Source organism: Erinaceus europaeus, chromosome 10 (genome assembly GCF_950295315.1).
Source record: "Erinaceus europaeus chromosome 10, mEriEur2.1, whole genome shotgun sequence".
In the NCBI taxonomy this organism is placed as follows: Eukaryota; Metazoa; Chordata; class Mammalia; order Eulipotyphla; family Erinaceidae; genus Erinaceus; species Erinaceus europaeus.
The window spans coordinates 27306459-27331478 of NC_080171.1; the positions used below are offsets into that span (position 1 = coordinate 27306459).

Consider the following 25020-nt stretch of genomic DNA (forward strand, 5'->3'; position numbering starts at 1 on the left):
TCTCTCTCTCTCTACACACACACACACACACACACACACACACACACACACACACAAGTCTCACACCTTCTATAATAAAACAGCTGTTCTGTTTCTCTGTCCCCCAGCCCAGAAGCTCTCCTAGGAGAAGTTCCCTCTCCACTAGACGGTGCCCAGCTTTGTGATCCAGAACACCCAGAGGATGTCCCTCCTGGCCAGAGTTCCCTGAGTCCAAGCTCACTCACTCCCTTTCTCCCTGCCTCCCTGGTAGAGAACCAGAAATTTAGCCCAGAGGCCTCACCTCATCTATTTTTAAGCTCGACCAATGAAAGATTCACAGGCTGCTTTATTTACAGGATGGCTGCAGCCACAGAACACCCACGGAGAACCCAGGGATCAGGGGAGCTCTGCTGAGTTTCAGGGCTCTCCCTATGCTCAACTCCAGGGAAGAATCTTCCGGAGATGCCCTCTCAGGGAGAGTGTTTGCTGGGACACCTCCTCCATGCCCCTCACCAGCTGTGCAATCACTGTCCTTGGCCCAGATAGTCTTTCACTTTTTTTTTTTTTTTTTTTTGCCTCCAGGGTTATTGCTGGGGCTCAGTGCCTGCACTACGAATCCACTGCTCCTGGAGGCCATTTTTATTTATTTATTTATTTTATTTAAGAAAGGAGACATTAACAAAACCGTAGGATAGGAGGGGCACAACTCCACATAATTCCCACCACCCGATCTCCATATCCCACCCCCTCCCCTGATAGCTTTCCCATTCTCTATCCCTCTGGGAGTATGGACCCAGGGTCATTGTGGGTTGCAGAAGGTGGAAGGTCTGGCTTCTGTAATTGCTTCCCCGCTGAACATAGACGTTGACTGGTCGGTCCATACTCCCAGTCTGCTTCTCTTTCCCTAGTAGGGTGGGTCTCTGGGGAAGTGGAGCTCCAGGACACATTGGTGGGGTCTTCAGTCCAGGGAAGCCTGGTCGGCATCATGATGGCATCTGGGACCTGGTGGCTGAAAAGAGAGTTAACATACAAAGCCAAACAAATTGTTGAACAATCATGGACCCAAAGGTTGGAATAGTGGAGAAGAAGTGTTGGGGGGATACTCACTGCAAATTCTAGTGTACTTCTGCTTTCAGGTATATATATAGTGGCCTAGTTTATGGATACATGTGAACATATGCTCTATCTCATGGAACCTGGTCTATATCTAAGTTTTGGGACTTTGTTAGGAAGTGAACCACCTGGGATGGAATTAGAGAATACTATGAAAGGAAAGGTCTCACCCGAGTAATGAAGCTGAAGGGTTGTCATTCCACACGTGAAGTCTCTGGACACAGTCTGAGGTGAAGCATGTTGAGTGGCACCTGTTGCATTGGCTGGAGGCCATTTTTTTCCTTTTGTTGCCCTTGTTGTTTATCATTATTGTTGTTACTATTATTGTTGTTATTGATGTTATTGTTGTTGGATAGGACAGAGAGAAATGGAGAGAGGAGGGGAAGACAGAGAGGGGAGAGAAAGATAGGCACCTCCAGACCATCTTCACCGCCTGTGAAGCGAATCCCCTGCAGGTGGGGAGTCCGGGACTTGAACCGGGAGCCTTCCGCCGGTCCTTGCACTTTGCACCACTTGCGCTTAACCCGCTGCGCTATTGCCCGACTCCCAGAACCGGGATTCTTAAGCCAGTCCTTGCGCTTTGTGCCAAGTGCGTTTAACCGCTGTGCTACCACCCGACCCTCAGTCTTTCACTTGTTTATCTCCTCGGCAGGCTAGAAGGGTAGGGAGCCTCCTTTTTTTCTTGGAAGAAGTGAAGTCTGGAGGCACCCTGGTTTCTTGCCCATCTCTTTGCCCAGCAGGCTTGGTGGCAGTATCATCACCTGGGCACCTGTGCATTTCATCTCACCCACACTGGGGAGACAGGTAACTCTGTTTTATAGACAATTAAACTCTTATGCTTGGGGTTGCTGGGTAATTTGGAGTTTGACTTGCAACTTCAAAACATAACCCTCCTCCAGATCCCATCCCACCCCCGAGTTGTGTCTGGAGGAGTTGGGGGCTGGGCAGGGGGAGGCTGCCAGCTCTGAACCCAGTGCCCACTCAGGCCAGGGTGCTCCTTGTTGTCAGCTCCCCTCACCCAGCACCCAGTGCACTGCCTCTCATGGGCCTCAGGAAGTGATGCCACTCTGCCCAGCTGGTGTCACCTGGTGTCATGTGCTGCTTGGCTGGGCCCCAGGGCTGGGGGTGGTGGGCGTGTCAGCTGTCTTACACAAGGATGGGACTGAATCATCAAGGAACCCCGATCCCAGCACCTTCCTTGCGTGGCTGTGGGGACAGGTAGGTTGCTGGGTCAATCAAAGTAGCATGTCCCTTATGTCACCACAATCTTCAGAGAAACCAAGCAGGATGCACACCAACTCCTATGTAGTTGGAAATCAGTGATTTTCTTTCTTTTTTTTTAAAATTTTTTTTATCTTTATTTGCTGGATAGAGACAGTCAGAAATTGAGAGGGAAGGGGGTGACAGAGAGACACCTGCAGCACTGCTTCACCACTTGTGAAGCTTTCCCCCTGCAGGTGGGGGCCAGGGGCTCGAACCTGGGTCTTTGCACACTGTAACATGTGTACTCAACCAGGTGTGCTACCACCTGGCCCCCTAGAAATCAGTGATTTTTCAAGAAAAAGTTTATTGTTTTTGGTATTTCCACCAGCCTAGAGGATTATTGGGGGGGGGGGGGGAATCGTATTTCCTGAGTCAACTTTAATACGGAAAAATTTTTAAAAAGATTTATTTGTGAAAGAGAGAATCAGAGCCTCATTCTGGCATATGCAATGCTGTGGATTGAACTCTGAACTTCATGCTGGAGAGTCCAATGCCTTATTCATTGTGTCACCTCCCAATATTCTTTAATAATTTCTTTCTTTATTTTGATTTTTTTATTAACTAGAAATATAGGAGAAAGAACCAGACATCACCCCCTTGAAAAAAAAAGATTGAATTTTTTTATTATTTATTTTCCCTTTATTAAAGTATTTATTTATTTCCTTTCTGTTGCCCTGTTGTTTCCATTGTTGTTGTAGTTATTATTGTTGTTGATATTATTATTGTTGGATAGGACAGAGAGAAATGGAGAGAGGTGGGGAAGACAGAGAGGGGGAGAGAAAGACACCTGCAGACCTGCTTCACTGCCTGTGAAGCGACTCCCCTGCAGGTGGGGAGCCGGGGGCTTGAACCAGGATCCCTATGCCAGTCCTTGTGCTTTGCGTCACATTATTTTCCCTTTTGTTGCCCTTGTTGTAAAAAAAGATTTATTTGTGAGAAAGAGGGAGAGAGAGAGAGAGGAGACACCAGACATCATTTTTATATATGTGCTACTGAGGATTGAACTCGAAACCTCATGCTTGAGAGTCCAATGCCTTATCCATTGTGCCATCTCCCAGACCACCTAATATTCAGGATTTCTATAAAACTTTACAGAAGCAGAGCTGGCAAAATCCTGTCTGCTTTGTCATGTGCTTAACCCACTTTCCAATCTATCCATCACAGCACTGGGGTAAGTTTTGCTGCTGTGATGTCTTTCCCTCTCTCTCTGTCTCGTCCTTTTTTTTTTTAATTTTTAATATTTATTTAATTTATTTATTCCCTTTTGTTGCCCTTGTTGTTTTATTGTTGTAGTTATTATTGTTGTTGTCGTTGTTGGATAGGACAGAGAGAAATGGAGAGAGGAGGGGAAGACAGAGAGGAGGAGAGAAAGACAGACACCTGCAGACCTGCTTCACCGCCTGTGAAGCGACTCCCCTGCAGGTGGGGAGCCGGGGCTCGAACCGGGATCCTTATGCCGGTCCTTGTGCTTTGCGCCACCTGCGCTTAACCCGCTGCGCTACAGCCCGACTCCCTTTTTTTTTTTTTTTTTTAATCCACCAGGGTAAAATGCTAGCACTACCTGGGGCTCAATGTTAGCACTATGAATCCACCATTCCCATGGTCACTTTTTTTCTTTTCTATTTTTATTTGACAGGACAGAGACATTGAGAGGAAAAGGAAGATGGAGGGGGAAAGAGATAAAACTGCAGATGTGTTTCACCACTCCTGAAGCGTCTCCCTTGCAGGTGGGGAGTGGGGGCTTGAATCTGGGTCCTTGTGTAAGTGCACAGTGATATAAGCACTTAACCTGGTGCAATCGACCCACTGACCCTTCTCTGTCTCACCATCTGAAAAATTCACCCCAGAGTGGTGAAGCCCTGGTGTCAAAAAACAAAAACAAGTCAAAGCAAGCAGACAAAACACTAGAGACAAAAGAGGTTTTGCCAGCTTTCCAAATAGGACAGAACATTAAAATATTGAATGTTTGTTCCAGTCCCATACGTTTGACACTCTCTCCCCAGTCCCTCCCCCCCCCAAACTTCCTGTTGGAGGAAATGGAGAGGATTTCTTTCAACATTTTCCAGAAGTAGACCAGGGCAGGTGACATTGGGTAAGAGAGTTTCTGTTACCTGACAATTCAGTGGCTTTCAGTGCCCTGGGGGGGCAGGAGGGGAGGGCTTGTGGGGACATGGGACACTGTGACCATGGGGAGCCTCCTCTCCTTCATTGTGACTTCCTGGCTGGGTGACACACACACCCCCATTCCCATCTCTCCTCTCCACTCTTCCCCCTCAGGCTCTTGCTCTTGAGAGGAGTGTTTGCAGAGCTACCCTGTGTCAGGCCTGGCTCTGAGGGCTGCTGATGCCCCAGTGGATGGGCAGTCAAAGCGGGTGCTGGGGGTTGGAAGCAAGGAGAGGCTGGTGGGCTGGCACTGAAGGAAGAGGACCTGCAGGTGAAGCAGCCTTCCTGCCCTGCAGAGGGCATGGGAGAGGGCTCCCCTCTAGGTGAAGCCCCTCTGGGAACCTCTGGCAGCATCATCCTTCCCTCCAGGAGTCTGCCTGTACTCAAGGCTCTGGAGCTGGACGACTCCCACCTGCTCTCCCAGAGTTCAGCTGTTGTCTGCCCAGGGAGCTGACAATCCTGCAGCTGCCTTGGACACAGCAGTCTCTCCCCCTTCCCTGGAGTGGGGTGGCATGTGTCTCTGAGCTTCCTCTGGATGGGACAGCAGTGTCCTTTGCCAGGAGTGGAAATAAAGACAAGTCTGTCTAAACTGAAGCAACATGGTGGCCAGACAGATCTGGAATGAGATTGAGCTAGGAGGCTATTGTAAAATGCCTGGGCTGGGGTGTCAGGAAATGAAACAGAGCTCCATTTAAGGGAAAGGTTAAGGAGATACAAAGCAGAGTCGGGCAGTAGTGCAGTGGGTTAAGCGCAGGCGGCGCAAAGCTCAAGGACCTGTGTAAGGATCCTGGTTCAAGCCCCTGGCTCCCCACCTACAAGGGAGCCGATTCATAGGTGGTGAAGGAGGTCTGTAGGTGTCTATCTTTCTCTTCCCCTCCTCTTTCCATTTCTCTCTGTCCTATCTAACAATGATAACAACAGTAATAACTACAACAACAATAAAAAAACAAGGCCAACAAAAGGGAATAAATAAATAACTAAAAAAAAGCAGGCAGGGGTAGATAACATAATGATTATGCAAATAGACTCTCATGCCTGAGGCTCCGAAGTCCCAAGTTCAATCCCCTGCATCACCATAAACCAGAGCTGAGCAGTGCTCTGGTAAAAAAAAAAAAAAAAAAAAAAGACACAAAGTCTGAGGCAAGGAAGCCCCACCTTCTTTGGGGTCAGAGGCTCCCACTTACCCAGGGAGTAGTACTTACCCAAAGTCATGTACTGCAGGCTGGGGAGGCAACATAGTGCTTTTGCAAAAGGTTTTTATGTCTAAAGCTCTGAGGTCTAAGGTTCAATCCCCAGTGCTACCAAAGCCTATGCTGAGCTCTAATTTTTCTTTTTCTGTACCTCTATCTTCAAAATAATAAAACTTGGGCCATGTGGTAGCGCAGTGGGCTAAGTGCACATGGCACAAAGCTCAAGGACCTCAAGAGTAAGGATCCCAGTTCAAGCCCCTGGCTCCCCACCTTCAAGGAGGGGTCGATTCACAGGTGGTCAAGCAGGTCTGCAGGTGTCTTTCTTTCTCTCCCCCTCTCTGTCTTCCCCTCATTTCTCAATTTCTCTCTGTCCTATCCAGCAACAAAAACAGCAAAAACAACAAGGGAAAAAATGACCTCTAGGAGCAGTGGATTCGTAGTGCAGGCACACACCGAGCCCCAGTGATAACCCTGGAGGCAAAATAATAATAATAATAATTTTTTTTTTCTTTTTTTGCGCCTCAGGGTTATTGCTGGGGCTCGGTGCCTGTACTATGAATCCTCTGCTCCTGGTGGCCATCTTTTTTCTATTGTTGCTGCTGCTTCTATTGTTGGATAGGACAGAGAGAAATTGAGAGAGGAGGGGAGGACAAGAGGGAGAGAGAAAGACAGACACCTGCAAACCTGCCTCACTGTTTGTGATGTGACGCCCCTGCAGGTGGCGAGCCAGTGGTGGTGGGGCGAACCAGGATCCTTGCACTTTGCACAATGTGAGCTTAACCTGGTGCGGTAGCCTGGCACCCAATAAAATCTCTCTTTTTTAAAAAAAGTAGTATATTGGTGAGCAAAACTAGTATAGTTTTTTTTTTTGGGCGGATGGTATCAACAAAAGATTTCAGTAATAGGTCACTACAGCATCTGAAAACACAAGGCCAATAATAGGCCATGCTTAACAACAAGAGCCAGCAGCAGTCAAGGAGACAACACAGTGGTTATGGAACAGAGTTCAATCCTTGGTACCATAATAAGGCAGAGCCAGTGTGCTAGTAAAAAACAAACAAACAAACAAAAGCCCAGAGTGCATAGACTTGGGGGGCTGGGTGGGTGTGGGTTATGAATAAACAGCCCTGGCTGTGTGGTGAGTGGTGGCATCTAGGCTTGTGTGAGTAAACCGCAGGATCTTTCCACAACAATAAAATCGCCTAGCCTCTTGTTTTTCAGAATGTGTCCCCAAATACAGTCCACAGCAGCTCCGAGTGTACCAAGGGTGATCTGGGAAATGGCAGCCCACACAAGACCCCAGGCCACCTGGTGACAAGATAGGGGCTTGTGCAGAAATGACACTTGCTTCACAGCCCAGCTCTTGAGACTTGATGGTCCTTATAGGGACAAGGTTCCAACCCCATGGGTGACAAGGGTCTGTCCCCAAGTCCCAAGCAATGACTGTCTTTGCTGCCAGGCTAGTACGTCTGCTTACACGCTGTGAACACAACCATCTGGCATCTGTTGCTGAACCCTCACCAGGAACTCCCATGATGACACATGGCTCCTGGCACTTGGTGCTGACACCCCAGTCCCTCTAGGAAAGACGCCTCATTCCTACTGCCTTCCACCCTGTTCAGTGCACCACTATTCACGTCAGAAGGCCAGCCTGGTCTTCTGCAATGGCCAGGGGGCCCTGAACAGGTGGCTGCTGGTCACTTGGTCGGTTTCAAGGGCCTCTGTGTGATGACAAGGCTGGCACGGATTGCTACCTCCTTGGGCTGGCCTTGGAAGTGTGGTTCTGGGCTCAGGGATGGCCGGAAGATGGAGAACATTGAACAGGACTAAGGGACCAGACTGGGTAGTGGAGTGTGTGTGTGTATGAGGGCGGGGGGGCTTTCAGATGAGGGTGTGCATGTGTGCTGGGCAGGGTCTGGAGGCTATAGAGGCTGAGTCCCGGGGATATGGGGGGGTGATCCTGGAGGACGGAGCGGGGCAGTAGTCACGAGTGGGGTGCCCTGAGCCTGGAAGTTGCCAAAAGCCGGAGACCTAGCGGGAAGGCGGACGGCGGCACGTCTCTGGGTGGGGCGGCCCCTGGTGGGTGACCTGGCGGTGGCTTGGGGATGGGCGGGGCGGGGCGGGGCGCGCCGCACCTCCGTGAGCGGCTGTCTCCACCGGGGCCGCCCCGCCCCTCCGCCCTCGCCATAAGGAGGGCGGGGCGGGGGGGGTAAGGCAGTGGCCGCCAGCCTGTGGTTCGCGTGCGCGCCGCCTGAGCGCGGGAGGGAGCCAGCAGCCTGCACCGTCCGTCGGGGCTCCGGGGGCGGCACGGTGGAGTCGCCGTCGGGTCGCGGCCATGGAGCTGTGGCCCTGGGTCACCTCGGCGCTGCTGCTGCTGCTGCTGCTAGTGCAGTTGAGCCGCACGGCCCGGTTCTACGCCAAGATCAGCCTGTACTGCGCGCTCTGCTTCTCCGCCTCTGCCGTGGCAGCGGTCGTCTGCCTGTTGCGACACGGGGGCCGGACGGTGAACAACATGAGGCAAGAAGGCCTGGCTGGGGGTGGGGGGCATCGTGGGGCGAGGGGCCCGGGACAGCAGGGGGCGGGGAGAGGAGCGCGGGACAGGGGACAGAGCAGTACAGGGGGACAGCGCGGGCCAAGGGGCACTGCCCGGGTGCCGCCCCGCTTCCGCTTCCCTAACTTTCTTCTCTCCTTTCCCTCCTTCCTGCCCCGCCCGCGCCTCTCCCAGCTCTCGGCTGGCCCGCCTGGGGTGCGCCAGCAGGGGTGGGCAGGGTTACCCCGACTCTGTGTCTCCATGTCACAATGTCCCGGCGACCTTGTCCGGAGGGCTCTGCCCCAAGGTAGATTCTGAGGACTTTGAAGGAGTCTCAGCCTCTACTGCGTCCCCGAACCGGCCAAAGGCGACTTTCCGAGAGAAAAGGGGGCCGGGCCAGCAGGGAGAGGCCCCGTCCTGCCTCGCCCGCCGGGGGACGAAGGCGGTGACCGCGGGGTGGCCCGGCACCGCCCTAGCTTGGACGCGGCTGGGGCCCTGGCGTCCCCCGGGCTCCCCGCCCACCGGACAGGTGATGGGTGCACCTGCGCCCCTCGCCTTCCTTCCTTCTCTCGGAAGTGGGGGGCCTGGGCGCTGCCCCGCGGGGGCTGGCCCTAGGGCACCAGCTTCCAGCTGGGAAGGAAGGGGGTGGAGGCTGGAATTTTCCTCCAGAGCCTGAGCCGGGAGCTTGGCGTGTCGGAAGGGTGGGGTGGAAGGTGGGGTTAGGCTGGGCTGTCCTGAGGGCTCGGGGAGCCCGGTGTGAGGGGGTGGGAGTGGGAGGAGGGGTGTGGCTGCCTGAGAAGGGTGCCCCTACTTGCCCATGCTCCTTCTGATTCCCGCGGCTGTTGCTAATTGTTTCTTCTCTGGGCTTGCACAGCCCGGAGGCTGGCTTTTGCAATAGCCTCTTGGCTATGGCCTGGTGTGGGGATTTTGTGGTTCCCTGAGGCCCCTACCCCCCATGTAGGAGACAGGGCTTTGAGTGAGACCATGACCTTGCCTGGTCTATGGGCAAATGCCTGGAATCACACACCCTTCCTTGTCCTTTGGGCCCTATTCTGAGGGGACTGTGGCTTCCCGGTAGCGTCTGGGTGCAAAGAATGGGTGAAAGGGCCAGCAAGATAACTCCCTGGGATAGTGTGTCTGTTTTGTCATGCCCACCACCCAGGTTCGAGCCTGGCCCCTACCAGTGCTGTGGTGTCTTTCCTTCTCTGTCTCTGTTTCTATCTGAAAAAGTTGGACCTGGGAGACAGTATAATGGTTTTGCAAAAGGCTTTCATGCCTGAGATACCAGAGGTCCCAGGTTTCAATCCCCATGTCATCCATCATAAGCCAGAGCTGAGCAGTGCTCTGGGAAAGAAAGAAAGGAAAAAAAGAAAGAGAGAGAGAAAGAAATTCTTGTGAAACTCTGCCAGTAATGAAAACAAGCAAACCAAAAAGAATGTGTGATAGACAAGAGTAGGTGTGGGAGCTCACAGAACGGCCTGTTGCATGTTCAGTTGTCTCTGCATACCTGCCACTCCCCCACCTCCACCCCTGCCAGGCCAGTGTCCCAGGGAGAATGGACCCTGGGGGCCAGGTGTTGATCAGGGTTGGGAACAGGGAGAAGGCCTGGCCTAAGATTAAGACTTTAGGCGTCCCTCCCCCCACCCACCGCCCCACTCTCTCTCTCTCTCTCTCTCTCTCTCAGCCTCCATTCAGTCCAGCTGGGCTGGGCTGGCCTGGGCTGGCCTAGCCTGGAGGTGCAGGCAGCCTCCCAGCAGGACAGGGATGGATGTCCAGGTGGCTTCTTTGGAGAGACTGATGCTTCCTAGAGCCAGGCTGGGGTGCTTGTCTGGTTCCACGGTGGCTATTGGGGTGGGGTGTATGTGTGCCTATGGGCCTGGAGCAGGCATCCAGCTGGGTGACCTCTTTATTACAGCTTCCTGGTCTTTCAGAGGCCCTGGTTGCTCACCCAGGACTGGCTCCTCTGGGGCTGCACCCCAACTTCAAAGCTGCTTCTTACGGAACCAGTCAGAAGTCACGGCTGTCCTCTCTCTCTAATGTAGTGGCTGGGCCTGGCAGGCTGGGCAGACCATTACCAGCTCCCACCACTCCAACCCCATGCTTCCCAGCTTCAGTCCTCAGCCTCTCTCAACTGGAATATCGGGGTACCATGCTCTGGCCCCTGGAGGCCCCAGTGGTGCTCTGGTGGGAGCCTCCTCCATCTGTCCCTTCCCAGGACAGTCTTTAGACTCAATGCCTGAGATGGTGCTGCATAGGGACAAAAACACGTTGCAGCAGGAGCTCACAGCTTCCTCCCCTCTTCCACCCCTGCACCCCAGATCTTAAGGAATGAGCCAGGGTGATGATTGACAGAGGAAGCAGGGTCCTTACAGTTCTGTAGGGGCAAGCTGTGAGTTTGACTTTGAGCTGAGGAAGACGAGATATGATCACTTTGCTCTAGGCCTAATCCAGGGAGAGGACATAAGAGGAGTGTTGGGAGGGGGCTGAGTGGCTAGGCTCCCTCCCTACTCCCTTATTTAAGGTCCTGAAGATGAGGTGTGCTCAGTACTTACCAGTCTATGCCAGCAGCCTGGGTGCCTGACTTCCAGAGGCCCTGCCTGTTATCATCTGTATCTTGGTTCCCATGCCCATCACCTAAGCGCATTTTATGAGCCTCAGGTAGTTCCACTTTGGGACTCAGGATCATCCTACATTCTAGTCAAGACAAAGGAGTCTAAGGTTCAGTGAAGCTACTGGAAATTAAAGCCTTCAAGGGCCGGGAGACGGCTCCTCCCGTAGACTGTGCCTTTGGATCACAAGCACATGAGAGCTCCTAGGGTGGTGGAGCAGGGCTTCAGTGCCCTTCACCTCTGTCTCTGTTTTTCTCTCTTTCAAGAAAAAGAATAGAGAGGGTTGGGCAGTGGCCCCTCTGATGAAGCTCACGTCACCATGCACAAGGACCTGGGGTTTGAGTCACAGAACCCCACCTGCAGGGAGGAAACTTCATGAGCACTGAAGCGTGTGTCTCTCTCCCTTCCTATTTCCCCTTCCCCCTCAATTTTTCTTTGCCTTATCATAAATAAAAGGGAGAAGGGAAAAAAAAAAAAAGAAAAAGAAGGGTGCCGGGAGCAGTGGATTCATCATGTAGGCACTGAGCCCTAGTGATAACTCTGGTGTCAAAGAAAAAAAGGAAGGAAGAAAAGAAAGAAAGAGAAAGGAAGAAAGACAGAGAGAGAAAGAAAAAAAGAAAGGAAAAGAAAACTGGCTTAGGGAGGTCACTGAGGTCAGACTGATTCTGAGTATGCAGGGAACAGCAGTGGGAATAGAGGAGTCTGTTTGGTATTTAGACCTTGGTGAGGGAGTGGGGGTACCTAGAACCCCCGCTGGCTGGAGATAGGTCTGTTTATCACACACATTTGATGGAGAGGACAGTGAAACTCAGCAGGTTTTGCTAGAATTGGGATAGCTGTGGGAAACACCGCCATACTGGACCCCAGATAGACTTGACTTTTGTTTTGCCTCCAGGGTTATTGCTGGGGCTTGGTGCCTGCACTATGAATCCACTGTTCCTGGAGCTTATTTTTTCCCTTTGTTGCCCTTGTTGTTTATCGTTGTTGTTATTGCTGTCATTGTTGGATAGGACAGAGAGAAATCGAGAGAGGAGGGGAAGACGGGGTGGGGGGGGAGAAAAAGATAAGACACCTGAAGATCTGTTTCCCCAACTGTGAAGCAACCCCCCTGCAGGTGGGAAGCCAGGGCCTCGAACTGGGATCCTTACACAGTCCTTGACTTGATTTTCTGGGAGTCGGGCGGTAGCGCAGCGGGTTAAGCTATGTGGGGCAAAGTGCAAGGACCAGCTTAAGGATCCTGGTTTGAGCCCCTGGAACCCTGGCTCCCCACCTGCAGGGGAGTCACTTCACAGGCGGTGAAGCAGGTCTGCAGGTGTCTTTCTCTCCCCCTCTCTGTTTTCCCCTCCTCTCTCCATTTCTTCCTGTTTTATTCAACAACGACGACATCAATAACAATTATAACTACAGCAACAATAAAAACAACAAGATCAACAAAAAGGAAATAAATATTTTTAAAAATTTAGTATAGACTTGACTTTCTATGCCTCATGGCAGGCAGAGACAGAGAGTCTGTCTAATTGTCAGCCAATGGGATGTCAGCCAATGGGGTGACAATTATGTGGGGGCTACCCTTTGTCTCTGACCCTCCAGGATAGGAGATCAGGCCTTATTTCAGGCACTGAGGTGGGGCTTGTCAGTGCCGGGCAGCACTGGAACCCATATGAGCCCAGGTTCATAGCCAGAACTACAAACTATGGAATTGCTTGGGTGTGTGTGTGTGTGTGTCACATTGGGGAACTGGCGTTGGGCCCTGGTCTGGCAGAAATGTCACCCACCACCTTCACAGGGTGGGACCACTCCTTTGTGAGTGTTTGTGTCTATGTGCTCTGATGGCCTTGAAACCAAATCTCCCTTGTGTGTTCCTGCTCACTGGCAGGGCCACATGGGGGGAGAGCTCCTGATGGCTGCTTCTCCTTACACACACACACACACACACACACTACTTCTCTCCACTTGTTTCTCTCCTCTGGGTGCCTGCATGGGCTGGAGGTGCCTCTCCTTGGGTTCTAGCTCGTGTGTCACTGCTTGGAAAACACCTTGCTCTGCCAGAAGCCTCACCAGGGCCTCCCATCCTTAGGGCAGAGCATCCCCAGGGTGGTGGTGGGGGCTTCCAGAACTTCCCCCAGGCCCACCCCTCAGGGCACAGGCTGGGAATGGCAGACCTGTGCTTGGACAGTTTGCCCCTTCCTGGAGCCATCTAGCCCTGGGTTTAGGAGCAGAGGGCAAAGGTCAACACTGGCCCCCCATCATTCCCAGCCCTGAACCCTGGCCTTGACTGCATCTGTGGCATCTGGCTCAGTTCTGGCAGGGGAGGAGATTGGAGGAGAGAGCCAAGTTGAGGGACCTCTTGCTTGAATTGACTTTGGATTCCTTTCTGCTTGTGTCATCATTCCCATCATTGTGTGTCCCTCAGTCAGTCCTTCCACTGGCTTCTCACCTCACAGGTGAATGTGATGCTGAGGAACATGTAGGAAGGCCAAGGGCAAAATCCCACAATCACGACTGCAGCCAGGTCTGGGTCTGTTCTGCTCAGAGGTCAGGCATAGGGCTTAGTGGCCCCAGGGGTGGTCAGGAGCTTGGGTGCTATGGCCCTGGTAATCTGTCAGCAGTGCTCATGACTAGGCTGGCTAGTGACCTGGTCTGCTATTCAGTGCGGGGCTCCTGAGAAGAGTCCATGAAGCTAGCACCCCTTCATTTCAGTTGTTGGGCCTACTTGGTGGTGGTGGGGACTCTGCCACCCATGGAGCTGACACTGTCACCTACCTGGCAGCCACCCCAACAGTGCTTCCAGAAAGCTTCTCTCCTGGGCCATGTAGACTTTGAGTGACCATGGTTTCACCCCTGCTGGCCTCCCTGGAGAGAGAGCCACAAGGTCAGTGGATGGTAGATTTGGGACAGTGACCTGAGCTGTGTGACTACATTCCAAGGCTGGCACAAAGGGAACCTGCCCCAAGCTTTGGGACACAGGCTGCTGTTGGAGAGAGGAGTGTCAAGTAAGGACTTGGGGTACAAAGCTCTGGGCTCAGACTTGGGCTGCATAGCTGATGGTGGCAGCTGCTGGGGTGAGGCCAGAGCCCTGCCAGTTGGGGTGGGGGCTACAGAGCTCTGGAGGGAAGGAGAGGAAGCCTCAGAATAAGCCCTTCCTGCACCTGCTTTTCTTTAATTTCAAAGACAGAGAGGAAGAGAGAGTGGAGGGCAGGCAGTGGCCCACCTGGTTACACACTACAGTGCACAGGCACCTGGGTTCAAGCCTCTGGTCCCCACCTGCAGGAGGAAAGCTTCACAAATGGTGAAGTAGGACTGCAGGTACCTCTGTCTCTTTTCTGCAGGTATCTCTGTCTCTTTTCCTCTTTATTTCCCTTTCCCTTCTTAATTTCTCTCTGTCCCTATCCACTAGTAAACAAATAATAAAAATTTATGAAAAACAAGATCAGAAGGGAAAACCCTAAGCAGAACCTGGACTGGGGTTGGTGTACTGCACCAAAGTAAAAGGCTCTGGGATAGTGGGGGCTGGGGGGGAGGGTTCAGGTCCTGGAACATGATGGCAGAGGAGGACCTAGTGGGGGTTGTACTGTTATATGGAAACTGGGAAATGTTATGCATGTACAAACTATTGTATTTACTGTCAACTGTAAACCATTAATCCTCCAATAGAGGAATAAAAAAATAAAAAGTTGACATCAAAAAATGTAAAAAATTAAAAAAGAAGAGAGAGAGAAGAAACAGACATACAGGGGAGTCAGGCAGTAGTACAGCGGGTTAAGTGCAGGTGGCGCAAAGTGCAAGAGTCGCTTCACAGGCAGTGAAGCAGGTCTGCAGGTGTTTGTCTTTCTCTTCCCATCTCTGTCTTCCCCTCCTCTCGCCATTTCTCTCTGTCCTATCCAACAACAACGACGTCAATAATAACTGCAACAGTAAAACAACAAGGGCAAGAAAAGGGAATAAAATAAAAAGATTAAAAAAGAAAAGAAAAGAAACAGACACACAAAGACCTTCATTACTAAAGCTTCCTGCAAGGTAGCGGGTACTGGGTTTGAACCTGGGTTCCACACATGGCAAAGCAGTGCATTATTCATGTGAGATATTTCACTGGCTCTTAGCACATTTCACAGTGAGGTTAAGATGTAGACTTAGGCCAGGGCAGCACACATTTTACCATGTGCAAGGATCTGGATTCAAACTCCTAGCACCACTTGGAAGCACTATGCACATTATCAGAAGAGGCTCCATGAAGGGTAGAGTGGTACTGTGGTATCATTTCCTCATATAAAAAGGAGGTGGCGGGTGGGGGTAGATAGCATAATGGTTATGCAAACAGACTCTCAAGCCTGAGGCTCCGTCAAATCCCAGGTTCAATCCCCCGTATCATCATAAGCCAGAGCTGAGCTATGCTCTGGTAAAAAAAAAAAAGGAGGTGGCATAGTGGAAAAAGCCTTGGACCCTTAAGCATGAGGTCTCAAGTTTGAACCCTAGCATTGCATATACCAGAGTGATATTCTGGTTCTCTCAATAAATATTTTGAAAAAATGAAATTAAAAGGAAACAACAACAAAAAGTTTACTGGCAGTATGGGGAATAGTATAGTGGTTATTCAAAGAGACTCCAATGCCAGAGGCTCCCAAGTCCCAGGTTCAATCCCCTCTGCCTCCCCCCCCCCAAAAAAAAAAAGAACTGGGTTCAAGCCCTTTTATGCTCCTTTGCTGACCTGAGGCAAGTCAATCACACAGCCTTGCCTTACAGCCAGAGAGAGAGAGAGAGAATGTGTGTGTTTGTGTGAGGGGGTACTATCTGGCTGACAGGAGATGGACTTGTGCAGCCTGATCCTGTCTAGCCCTTGGCACAATGCTTGGGCTGTGGTGGCATTAGCAGATGTTCTGATGTGGGTAGGGTTTGTCTATGCCTAGTGGCCCATGGTGGGGTCTACTGGCTGCAGGGGGCTCTAGGAAGCTTCCTTTACTTCCTCTTTGTGGAAATACTGCTAGTTTATTTATATTTTCCCACCACTTATTTTCTGAGAGAGAGCAAAGCACCTCTTCACCACCCATGGAGTTCTGCATATCTGTCCTCCAGGTATTCAGCTAGCCCTGGGGACCAAGGCCATCACCTTATCCTTTCAAGAGGGCAGTGTGTGCACTCTACCACTGAACCATCCCCACAGCCCCTCTTTTCAAAGAAGCCTTAAAATATGTACATCAGGAAAAGGGAAGTGAGTACATGTGTCATAGCCGAGCAGGACTGTGCCCTAGAGGACATTCTGTCACCTTCTTCAGGGTGCTGGCCTGCTGACCATGACCTTGTTTGTGTGGCTGGAACTGCCAGGGTGGTGTCACAGCACAGGCTCTCCTGGGAACCTTACTTCCTGTACTCCTGGGGCAGCAGGCTACTCAGTGTCACTCTTGGAGTCTCTGCTAGGCTGCCGACTAGGGAGCACAGGAAGGCTTTGCCCCTGAGGAACCCTGCCCAGTGCCCACCTACAGGCAGGTCCATCTATTGAGAAAATAGAGGAGAGTTCAGAGTGTTTTGGTGTAGATGATCTCTGCCGGTGCTAGGGACCTTCCTGGCAGGTTCCCCCCCCCCATGTCCTGAGACAAGACCTTTGACCCCGGGGGGGAACCCCATCCTGTACACTGATGTGCTCTCCACACTCAATGTTTCCAAGAGGAGTGTGAAGGGTCTTTTCACACCTGCGGGAGCCAGAGACCAGAAAGGCCTTGACTGTGGTTCTGGGTAGGGTCCCGTTTACAAAAAGTCTCATTTAAACTATGTTCAGAAATTTGGTCCATTCAAAGTTCAATTGTGAACTTTGAGGGGGCCAGGCAGTGGAACACCTGGTTAAGCTCACACATTACAGTGCATAAGGACTCAGGTTCAAGCCCCTGGTCCCCACCTGCACGACGGGGAAAGCTTCATGAGTGGTGAAGCAGGGCTGCAGGTGTCTGTCTCTTTCCCTTTCTATCTACCCCTCCCCTCTCAATTTCTCTCCATCTATTCAATAATAAATAAAAGTTTTTAGGGCACGGGAAGAAAGCATAATGGTTATGCAAACAGAGTCTTTTGCCTGAGGATCTGAAGTTCCAGGTATAATCCCCCACACCACCATAAGCCAGAACTGAGTAGTGCTCTGGAAAAAAATAAATAAATAAACAAATAAAAATAAAAGTTTCTAAAAAAATCATTACTAGTGGTCCAGGAGATGGTCCAGTGAATCAAGCACTAGACTCTTGAGCATGAGGTCCTGTTTGATTCCCGGCTGCACATGTACCAGGGTGATGTCTGGTTCTTTCTCTACCAGAGTGATGCCTGGTTCTTTCTCTCTCTCTCTCCTTCTGTCTTTCTCATTAGTAAATGGATAAAGTCTTTTAAAAAATCATTAATGAATAATTATATAAAAAAATAAAATGTGAACTTTGACCTAGGGACAAAATCATACGTGGTAGAGGAAAGATAGGCGTGACTAGGCTAAGCCAGGCTGTGGCTACCTGCTTTTTGACCCCAGCCCACTCCTCCATAAAGCAATAAGCACTACAGGCTTTCCATGTCAAGCAGTGCATCTGGAACTTTTCTCTCTGCTTGTTCATTCAGATAGACAGGGATAAGGTGAGCTATCATAACATGGGAGCTACTTCCAGTGCCATAACACTTCCCATGTGGTGCCATGTCTCAAATATGGGCTGCACAAGGCCATGGCAGGGCACACGCCATCCCCAGTGAGCTCTCCCTCCAGCCACAATGTTTATTCTAATGTGACAACACTTGTGTGTGACCTACGTCCTGCCAGCCTCGGGGTGGATTCTTGGAAGAGGATTGAGAAGCAAAGGGGATCTGGTGTCTCCTGGGCTTGTCCTGGCTCTGCCAGCCTGCCCTTCAGAAGTGTGCCTGCTTCCCCGGCCTGCCTATAGCTGCTTTTCTCACACCCAGAGACATAATTTGTCAGCCTTCAATCAAGCCAGCCTCCAGGATGCAAGCAGGCTCTCTTGCTTCCATGTGCCATTCTTTGATTGCTTTTTGGTGTTTGGGTGTTTGCACTGGGCCAAGGAGAACACCGACTCCCAGTGATTGTCTGTGACTGGAATGGGGAAAGCCAGCCAGTTCTGACTGGAGCTGGCTGAGGCTGATCAGTGCCAGGAGGAAGCCCCTTGCTTCCAGGAAGCAGGGCTGATGGAGCCCTTCTTCTTCTTCTAGCGTTTGCCCTTCTTCCGTAGCCAGTCAACAGCGTCAGGTTGAGCCTGATGTAAAGTTTCGAGACCTCCTTTGAATCTGGAGAGGTGGCAGTCGTTGACTATGTGGGTCATAGTCTGTCTGTAGCCACAGGGGCAGTTCGGGTCGTCTCTGGCTCCCCAGCGATGGAACATAGCGGCGCACCGGCCATGGCCTGTTCCATAGCGATTGAGGAGGGCCCAACTGTGAACAGGCCAGAGTGAGCTGGGCAATGGGAGGCAGGACTTAGCTTGTCTGGGAGGGGGAGCCCTGGGGACCTCCTCCCATGGGATGCTCCAGACAGAGCCTGGGGGACAAGGAGGGGTATTTCCTGGGGATGGAGTATCAGTTTGGGAAGGTGAAGGAGGTCTGTGGATGGGTGATTGGGTCCCTTACACATGGTGATGTGTGAGTTCAACCAGGTGCACCACCACCTGGCCCTTGTTTGCTCTCTTTAAGCCATTTATGGGTCTCTGGGGCTGGTTGCTTATTGCTTAGTAGCTTCCGTACCAAGTGGGAAGCCACTTCCCTTTGGAACTGTTAGGGGTAACAGATAGCCTGGGGGAGGGGTACACAGACTTCCTGAAAGATGTTCCTGAAGCAGTTCTGGGTAAGGGACCCCAGGTCCATGGGCAGCACGTCTCCCAGTCATACTTTCCACAGGGGATGGAAGGGACCCAGGGATGCTGCAAGATCACAGAGCAGTGAGGTCTGCTTACCCACTGGGCTGACCCCAAGGGTCCCATTGTAGGGGTGGGCAAGGGCAAAACGTCCCTCTTGCATGCATGGGGTTCCAAGTTTGATTCCTAGCATTGCGTGTGCCAGAGCCATGCTCTGATTGTCTCTTAAATAAATTTTTAAAAAGGGGGTGGTGCATCTGGTGCAGCACATACATTACCATGTAGCAGTTTGAAGCCCTCAGTTCCAACCTGCAGGGGGAAAGCTTCACGAGTGGTGAAGCAGTGCTGTAGGTGACTCTCTTTCTTCCTCTCTCAATTTCTGTCTATAAAAAAAAAAAGTACTGGGGCTTGGGGATTTTTGTGCCAGCACTGAGCCCCAGCGGTAATCCTGGCGGCAGTAAAAAAAAAAAAAAATGTGTGTGTGTGGGGGGAGGGAAAGACAGCATTGATAGCATAGTGGTTATGCAAAAAGACTTCCATGCTTGAGACTCCAGGTCCCAGGTTTGATGTCTAGCACCACTATAAACTAGAACTGGACAGTGCTCTGGTAAGTAAGTAAACAAACAAATACGTGGTCTGGGAGGTGGCACAAGTGGATAAGGCACTGGGCTCTCAAGCGTGAGGTCCTGAGTTCAATCCCTGGCAGCACATGTATCAGAGTGATGTCTGGTTCTTTCTCTCTCTCCTCCTATCTTTCTCATAAATAAAATATTTTAAAAAATTATTATTTTTGCCAGAGCACCGCTCAGCTCTGGCTTCTAGTGGTGCTAAAGGTTGAACCTGAGACCTTGGAGCCTCAGGCACGAAAGTTGTTTGCAGAACCATTATGCTATCTTCCCATACAATACATCTTTTTTTAAAAAAAAATTTTAAATCTTTTTAAAAAAAAAAATTTAAAAACCGATTATTCATTAGTGAGAGGTGGGAGGAGAGAGAGAACCAGAGCATCACTGTGGCATATGTGATACTGAGTAATTGAACTAGGGACCTCGTATTTCCAAGAACAACTGTCTAGCCACTGCGTCACCTCCCCACCAATTCCACTCTTCTGCTTTCTCCACACCCTGCCAGCTGCCTGCAGACAGTTCCCAGTGATGATTAGGGTAGGGTCACAGGTGTCTCCTTGGACACACCTGGTCATACTCATCACGAGCTCCTTGGACAAGGCCCCCAAGTGCATGGAAACTCCATGGCAGCCATCTTTTGTGGGCAGAGGCTGGGATGAACTCCTTGACCTCTGCTCTGCTCCTTTCTCTCTGAGTGGCCTGTGGCTGTGGGCAGGTCACTTGCTTGTGCAGGCTCTGCAGGACTGTGTGGGGGTGGGTGGGCAGTGCATGTGGCATCACTGGGGTCTCTTCCCGTGATTCTGGGTGTAAACTCTGGCTCCCGGCAAAGGTCTCCACTTGTTCCAGATGCTTTCTTCCTGGCAGGGTGCTACCTGAGAGAAGGGCCACTTGCCCAGAGCATGGAGAGTGGGGGTAGTCACTCTGTAGGGGTGAAGTACCTCTCTCTCTCCCTACCCCTTCTCTCTTTCTGCCTCCTTTCTTTAAAAGCACTGCTCAGGGGGTCGGGTGGTAGCGCAGTGGGTTAAGTGCACATGGCGCAAAGCACAATGACTGCGTAAGGATTCCAGTTTGAGCCCCTGGCTTCCCACCTGCAGGGAGGTCACTTCACAGATGGTGAAGCAGGTCTGCAGGTGTCTATCTTTCTCTCCCCCTCTCTGTCTTCCACTCCTCTCTCCACTTCTCTCTGTCCTAGCCAACAATGACAGCAATAACAACAGCGATAAACAACAAGGGCAACAAAAGGGAAAAAATAGTCTCCAGGAGCAGTGGTTTGTGGTGCAGGTACCGAGCTCTAGCAGTAATCCTGGAGGCAAAAAACAAAAAATCAAACAAACAAACAAACAAAAAAACCCAAAACACTGCTCAGCTCTTTTTTTTTTTTCCTTGTTTTTATTTATTTATTGAGGGGGTTAATGCTTTACATTTTGGTTATCGGCATATGTGTACAGTTTCTTTTTTTAATTTCTTTATTGGGGAATTAATGTTTTACATTCAACAGTAAATACAATAGTCTGTACATGTATAACATTCCCCAGTTTCCCATATAATAATACAACCCCCACTAGGTCCTCTGTCATCCTTCTTGGACCTGTATTCTCCCTCCCACCCACCCCCATCCCAGAGTCTTTTACTTTGGTGCGATGTGTCAATTCCATTTCAGGTTCTACTTGTGTTTTTTTTTTTTTTTTCTGATCTTGTTTTTCAACTTCTGCCTGAGAGTGAGATCATCCCATATTCATCCTTCTTTTTCTGACTTATTTCACTTAACATGAATTTTTCAAGGTCCATCCAAGATCGGCTGAAAATGGTGAAGTCACCATTTTTTTTTTATAGCTGAGTAGTATTCCATTGTGTATCTAGACCACAACTTGCTCAGCCACTCATCCGTTGTTGGACACCTGGGTTGCTTCCAACTTCTCAGCTCTTCATATGGGACTGAATCTGGGATCTCAGAGCCTCAGACATGAAAGTCTTTTTGCAGAACTGTTATGTTGTTTCCCCAACCTTGCAGTACCTTTCTCTGTTACTGGCTCCACTGGGAGCCAGCACCCTCATGGAGCTGCTGAGCCAGCTGGGGATAAGGGGGACCTGTGTAGGCAGGCCCCCCTTTGCTCTGCCTGTCCCCACCCTCCCTCCCATTCAGGGCAGAACATGGGCAGGGGTGGGCTCAGCTGTTCTCGGTGCTCATGGCCTCTCCCCTCAGTATCATCAGCTGGTTTGTGAGGACCTTCAAGTATGTCTACGGCCTGCGCTTCTCGGTGAAGGGCCTCGAGAAGCTGGAGGGGGACCAGCCTTGTGTCATCATTTCCAACCACCAGAGCATCCTGGACATGATGGGTAGGTATAGGGGAAGGTAGAGGTGGCATAGTGGGGAGGTCAGCACAGCTGCGTCAGCCATGGCCTCTGCTGGGTACCCCTGGGGGAGGTGGGTGGACTGGGTGGCACTGGCTCTGTTCACCCACAGCCGTGTCTCCTTCCCCCCTTTCCTGCCCGGTGGCTGAACTGCAGGCCTCATGGAGATCCTCCCCAAGCGCTGTGTGCAGATCGCCAAGCGGGAGCTGATGTTCATGGGCCCCGTGGGCCTCATCATGTACCTGGGGGGTGTCTTCTTCATCAACCGCCAGCGCTCTAGCACTGCCATGTCCGTGATGGCTGAGGTGGGCCAGCGCATGGTCTCGGAGAACGTGAGTGTCACTGTGAAGCTCCTGGATGTCCTGGGGGAGTGGGTGAGGGTGGGGGGCTGCAGGAATAGATGCCCACATCTGAGAGATGCCCACAGCCTGACTCTGTACCCCTTCCATGTGGGAATAGGGTGTTGGGGTGCTGGGGTGGGCGTTCTCACCCCTGCTTCTCTCCTTCCTCTTTCCCCACAGCTCAAAGTGTGGATCTACCCTGAGGGCACCCGAAATGACAATGGGGACCTGCTGCCTTTCAAGAAAGGGGCCTTCTACCTTGCGGTGCAGGCCCAGGTGCGTCTGTCTGCCAAGCTGCTGGGCATAGGGCTGTGGGAACAGTGGGCATCAGGCTGAGGGTGGCTGCCCAGCAGCTGGGGGCTCTTGATGCTCAGGGGCTGCCTCCCCAATACACACACCTGGTCCCTGAACTGCTGAGGAGGGCAGCCCTGGCCCCATCATCCACTCCAAGCCTAAAGCAAATGCTTGCTCACACCCTTGGCCTCCTGGAGGAAAGGGGGATCCCATTGGGCCTCCATCCCTCCCTAGGCTTCAGCACCCCTGTCAGCTGGGGGCCAGGACCTTAGCGGGAGGTAGCCGCGTGAGCAGGGAGGTGGCAAGACTGCTCTGAGCTGTCCTGAGTCCCAGCATAAGATGGTGGTGGTGGGGCATGTTGGTGCAGAAATCTGCCAGACCCTGTCTTCCACCTGCCAAAGATGGCCTCTAGTGCCCCCTGGTGCCTGGCTCTGTGAGCACTGCTTCCAGAGACTCCTAGCTCTGGGGGAGCTGGGTGTCCTGGTGGGGTTGGGGGCAGTAGCATCCTGCCTCTGTCCCGGCCTGGCTTATGCCTGGCTCACCTAAACCCCTAGCTAGGAGGGAGGTGGAGTGTACACCTGCTTCATGCCTAGGCTGTTGTCACTGCCCTTTGCAGGTGTCCCTGGAGAGGGGTCTTAGGAGATGAGATACCCAGGCTGCAGGAGGCAGTGTTTCCTATCACCCCTTCTAGACTGTCACCCACCTGGCTTCAGGTCCCATGCTTCCCTGTCTCCTGCTGTTGGGGGAAGAGACTCCCTGGGCTAACAAGCCTGGGTTAATGATTAGCCGCATGTGTCATCACTGGACTTGACCTTGGTGTCATCCAGAAACAGCATTGGGCTCTCCTACCCTGGGGGTGGGAGAGAAGTTGGAAAGTGGGGGTAGGTAAGTGGGAGGACTTGAACATTCTCCAACTAAATGAGGGCCCCCCCCGGGTAATCTCAGGACCCCCACAGAGGACACAGACATGAACATGTCCAGGGAGAATTCTCGAAGGTGGGGGTGCTTGAAAGAAATTCTTTAGAATGGGTTTGTGGAACTCCAGTCACACAGCACACAGAGGCATACAGGACCCTGAGCTAGGACCATGGGCCTCCCCTGAAGCCACTTGCCCCCATAAACTTGCTCTAGGTGACAGGGCCGGTAGGAGTGGCCTCAGACTGCCTGTTTTCCTTCCACAGGTGCCCATCATCCCTGTGGTGTACTCTGCCTTTTCCTCTTTCTATGACCCCAAGAAGAAGCTCTTCACCTCAGGTGGGGCCCCAACCCTGGTCACCCCACAGAAAGGGGTGCCTCTTAGGCCTCACACTGCCCTCTGGGAAAGGCAAGAAGAAGCCAAGTGTCTCAGCCGAGGGTGGTGGGGGTGGCAGAGGCCCAATTCCTGGACAAAGAAGCAGGTTCCCTGAGGGTGGCTGGGTGCTCAGGCTTATGCCAGGCAGGTGTGGGGAGTGGGCCTCCAGCATCCAAACCTGGGGGGCATCCAGGGCCCCCCATGCCCACCAGCATGGAGTTCAAGGCCTTTGCTCTTTCTCTGTAACCCCCTCCCCCTCGTCCCCACATTCAGGAGCATACCTAGCAGGAACACACCTAGCAGGAACGTTTGGTCAAAGGTTGAAGGGCAGCTGGGGAGGAGCCTGATCCTCTCCCTTGCACCATAGATGCTCCCGACCTGAAGGAGACTGAACCAGTGGGGATGAGCTGGAAGGGGTCCTTTCTGGGGAAGCAGGGAAGAGCTGAGTCTGGGTTGGTGCTTATAGGGAAGCAGTGGGTGAGACTCACAGACTCCATACTCGGGAGCTGTGTTTGGGCGGATTAAGTATTCTCAGTTAAAAATAAACCAGAGCACTCAGGGAGAGCCTAGCTAGGCTGGTCTGGGTCCTTGGAGGGCTATGCCAGGAAGGTGATCAAGGAGGAGGGGGGTACAGCTGGTGCTGGGCACAGGCAGAGTTCCCAGTCCCCTCAGTAGACATTCTTTCTCTCAACAGGAACCATCAAGGTGGAAGTGCTGGACGCCATCCCCACCAGTGGCCTCACTGTGGCCGATGTCTCCAAGCTTATGGACACCTGCCACCAGGCCATGAGGACCACCTTCTTCCACATATCCCAGATACCCCAGGAGAACGGGACCCCAGTGGGGCCTAGGGCCCACCCAGTCGAGTAACCAAAGTCACAGTGGGGCGAGACCTGGGGGGGCAGGGTGGCAGGAGTTGACCAGAGACTGGACAGAGGGACCCCTCCCCTGTGCCACCTGCCAAATATCACTGTGCCCTGCCTCATGGCTCCTGGCTTGCATTTGGCCCAGGCAGCAGGACTCCTGTTCACTGACCCTTCCACTGCCCCCACCCATCAAAAGGGAATCAGAGGATTCCACAGTCTGCTGCCTCTAGGATCCAGGGCAGGAGAGGCTGGGGGCCAGGGCTGGCTGGGCTGGCAGGCCTTTGGGAAAGTGGGCATAGAGACTGGCTCCACACTGGTCCTGTCCAGCTGCTGGAGGCTCGCTGGGAGCAGAAAAAGTCTGAGAGACTACCTGCCAGCCTCACGCAGTCAGAGCCTGGGGAGCTTGAGTAGGCCATGCTGTTGCCGGCCTTGGGAGGGAAGCTGGACGGCACTGTGCTTAAGTCTGTGTTTTTATAAATGAACTTGTGCAAGTGCCTGGTGAGCTGTGGTCACTCAGAAGATTGCCAGTGCTCAGGCTTCTGTCCTGGTACTTGGGATGACCAGGGTGGCACAGCCTGGCAGCGGT

At 52.1% G+C, this 25020-nt stretch overlaps 1 protein-coding gene across 2 annotated transcripts; it reads left to right on the forward strand.

Moving 5' to 3' along the window:
• Nucleotides 1–7908: 7908 nt before the first annotated feature.
• Nucleotides 7909–24928, forward strand: AGPAT2 (1-acylglycerol-3-phosphate O-acyltransferase 2). Of its 2 annotated transcripts, none has more exons than XM_007521515.3 (6): nt 7909–8225; nt 21494–21627; nt 21799–21974; nt 22164–22259; nt 23459–23531; nt 24263–24928. In XM_007521515.3, the coding sequence occupies exons 1-6, from the start codon at nt 8044–8046 to the stop codon at nt 24436–24438; spliced, it is 837 nt and encodes a 278-aa protein (XP_007521577.1). In that variant the 5' UTR covers nt 7909–8043; the 3' UTR covers nt 24439–24928. The 2 variants fall into 2 exon arrangements, with proteins under 2 accessions (XP_007521577.1, XP_060055352.1); XM_060199369.1 differs by lacking the exon at nt 7909–8225 and adding an exon at nt 8400–8545.
• The last annotated feature ends 92 nt before the right edge of the window (nt 24929–25020 follow it).

What these genes read in the sequence shown, in the direction of transcription:
- AGPAT2 (XM_007521515.3), top strand. Translation starts at nt 8,044, where the DNA reads ATGGAGCTGTGGCCCTGGGTCACCTCGGCGCTGCTGCTGCTGCTGCTG. An exon ending in CGGACGGTGAACAACATGAG is followed by an intron (nt 8,226 to 21,493) that starts GCAAGAAGGCCT and finishes CTCTCCCCTCAG; the next exon opens with TATCATCAGCTGGTTTGTGA. An exon ending in GAAGAAGCTCTTCACCTCAG is followed by an intron (nt 23,532 to 24,262) that starts GTGGGGCCCCAA and finishes TTCTCTCAACAG; the next exon opens with GAACCATCAAGGTGGAAGTG.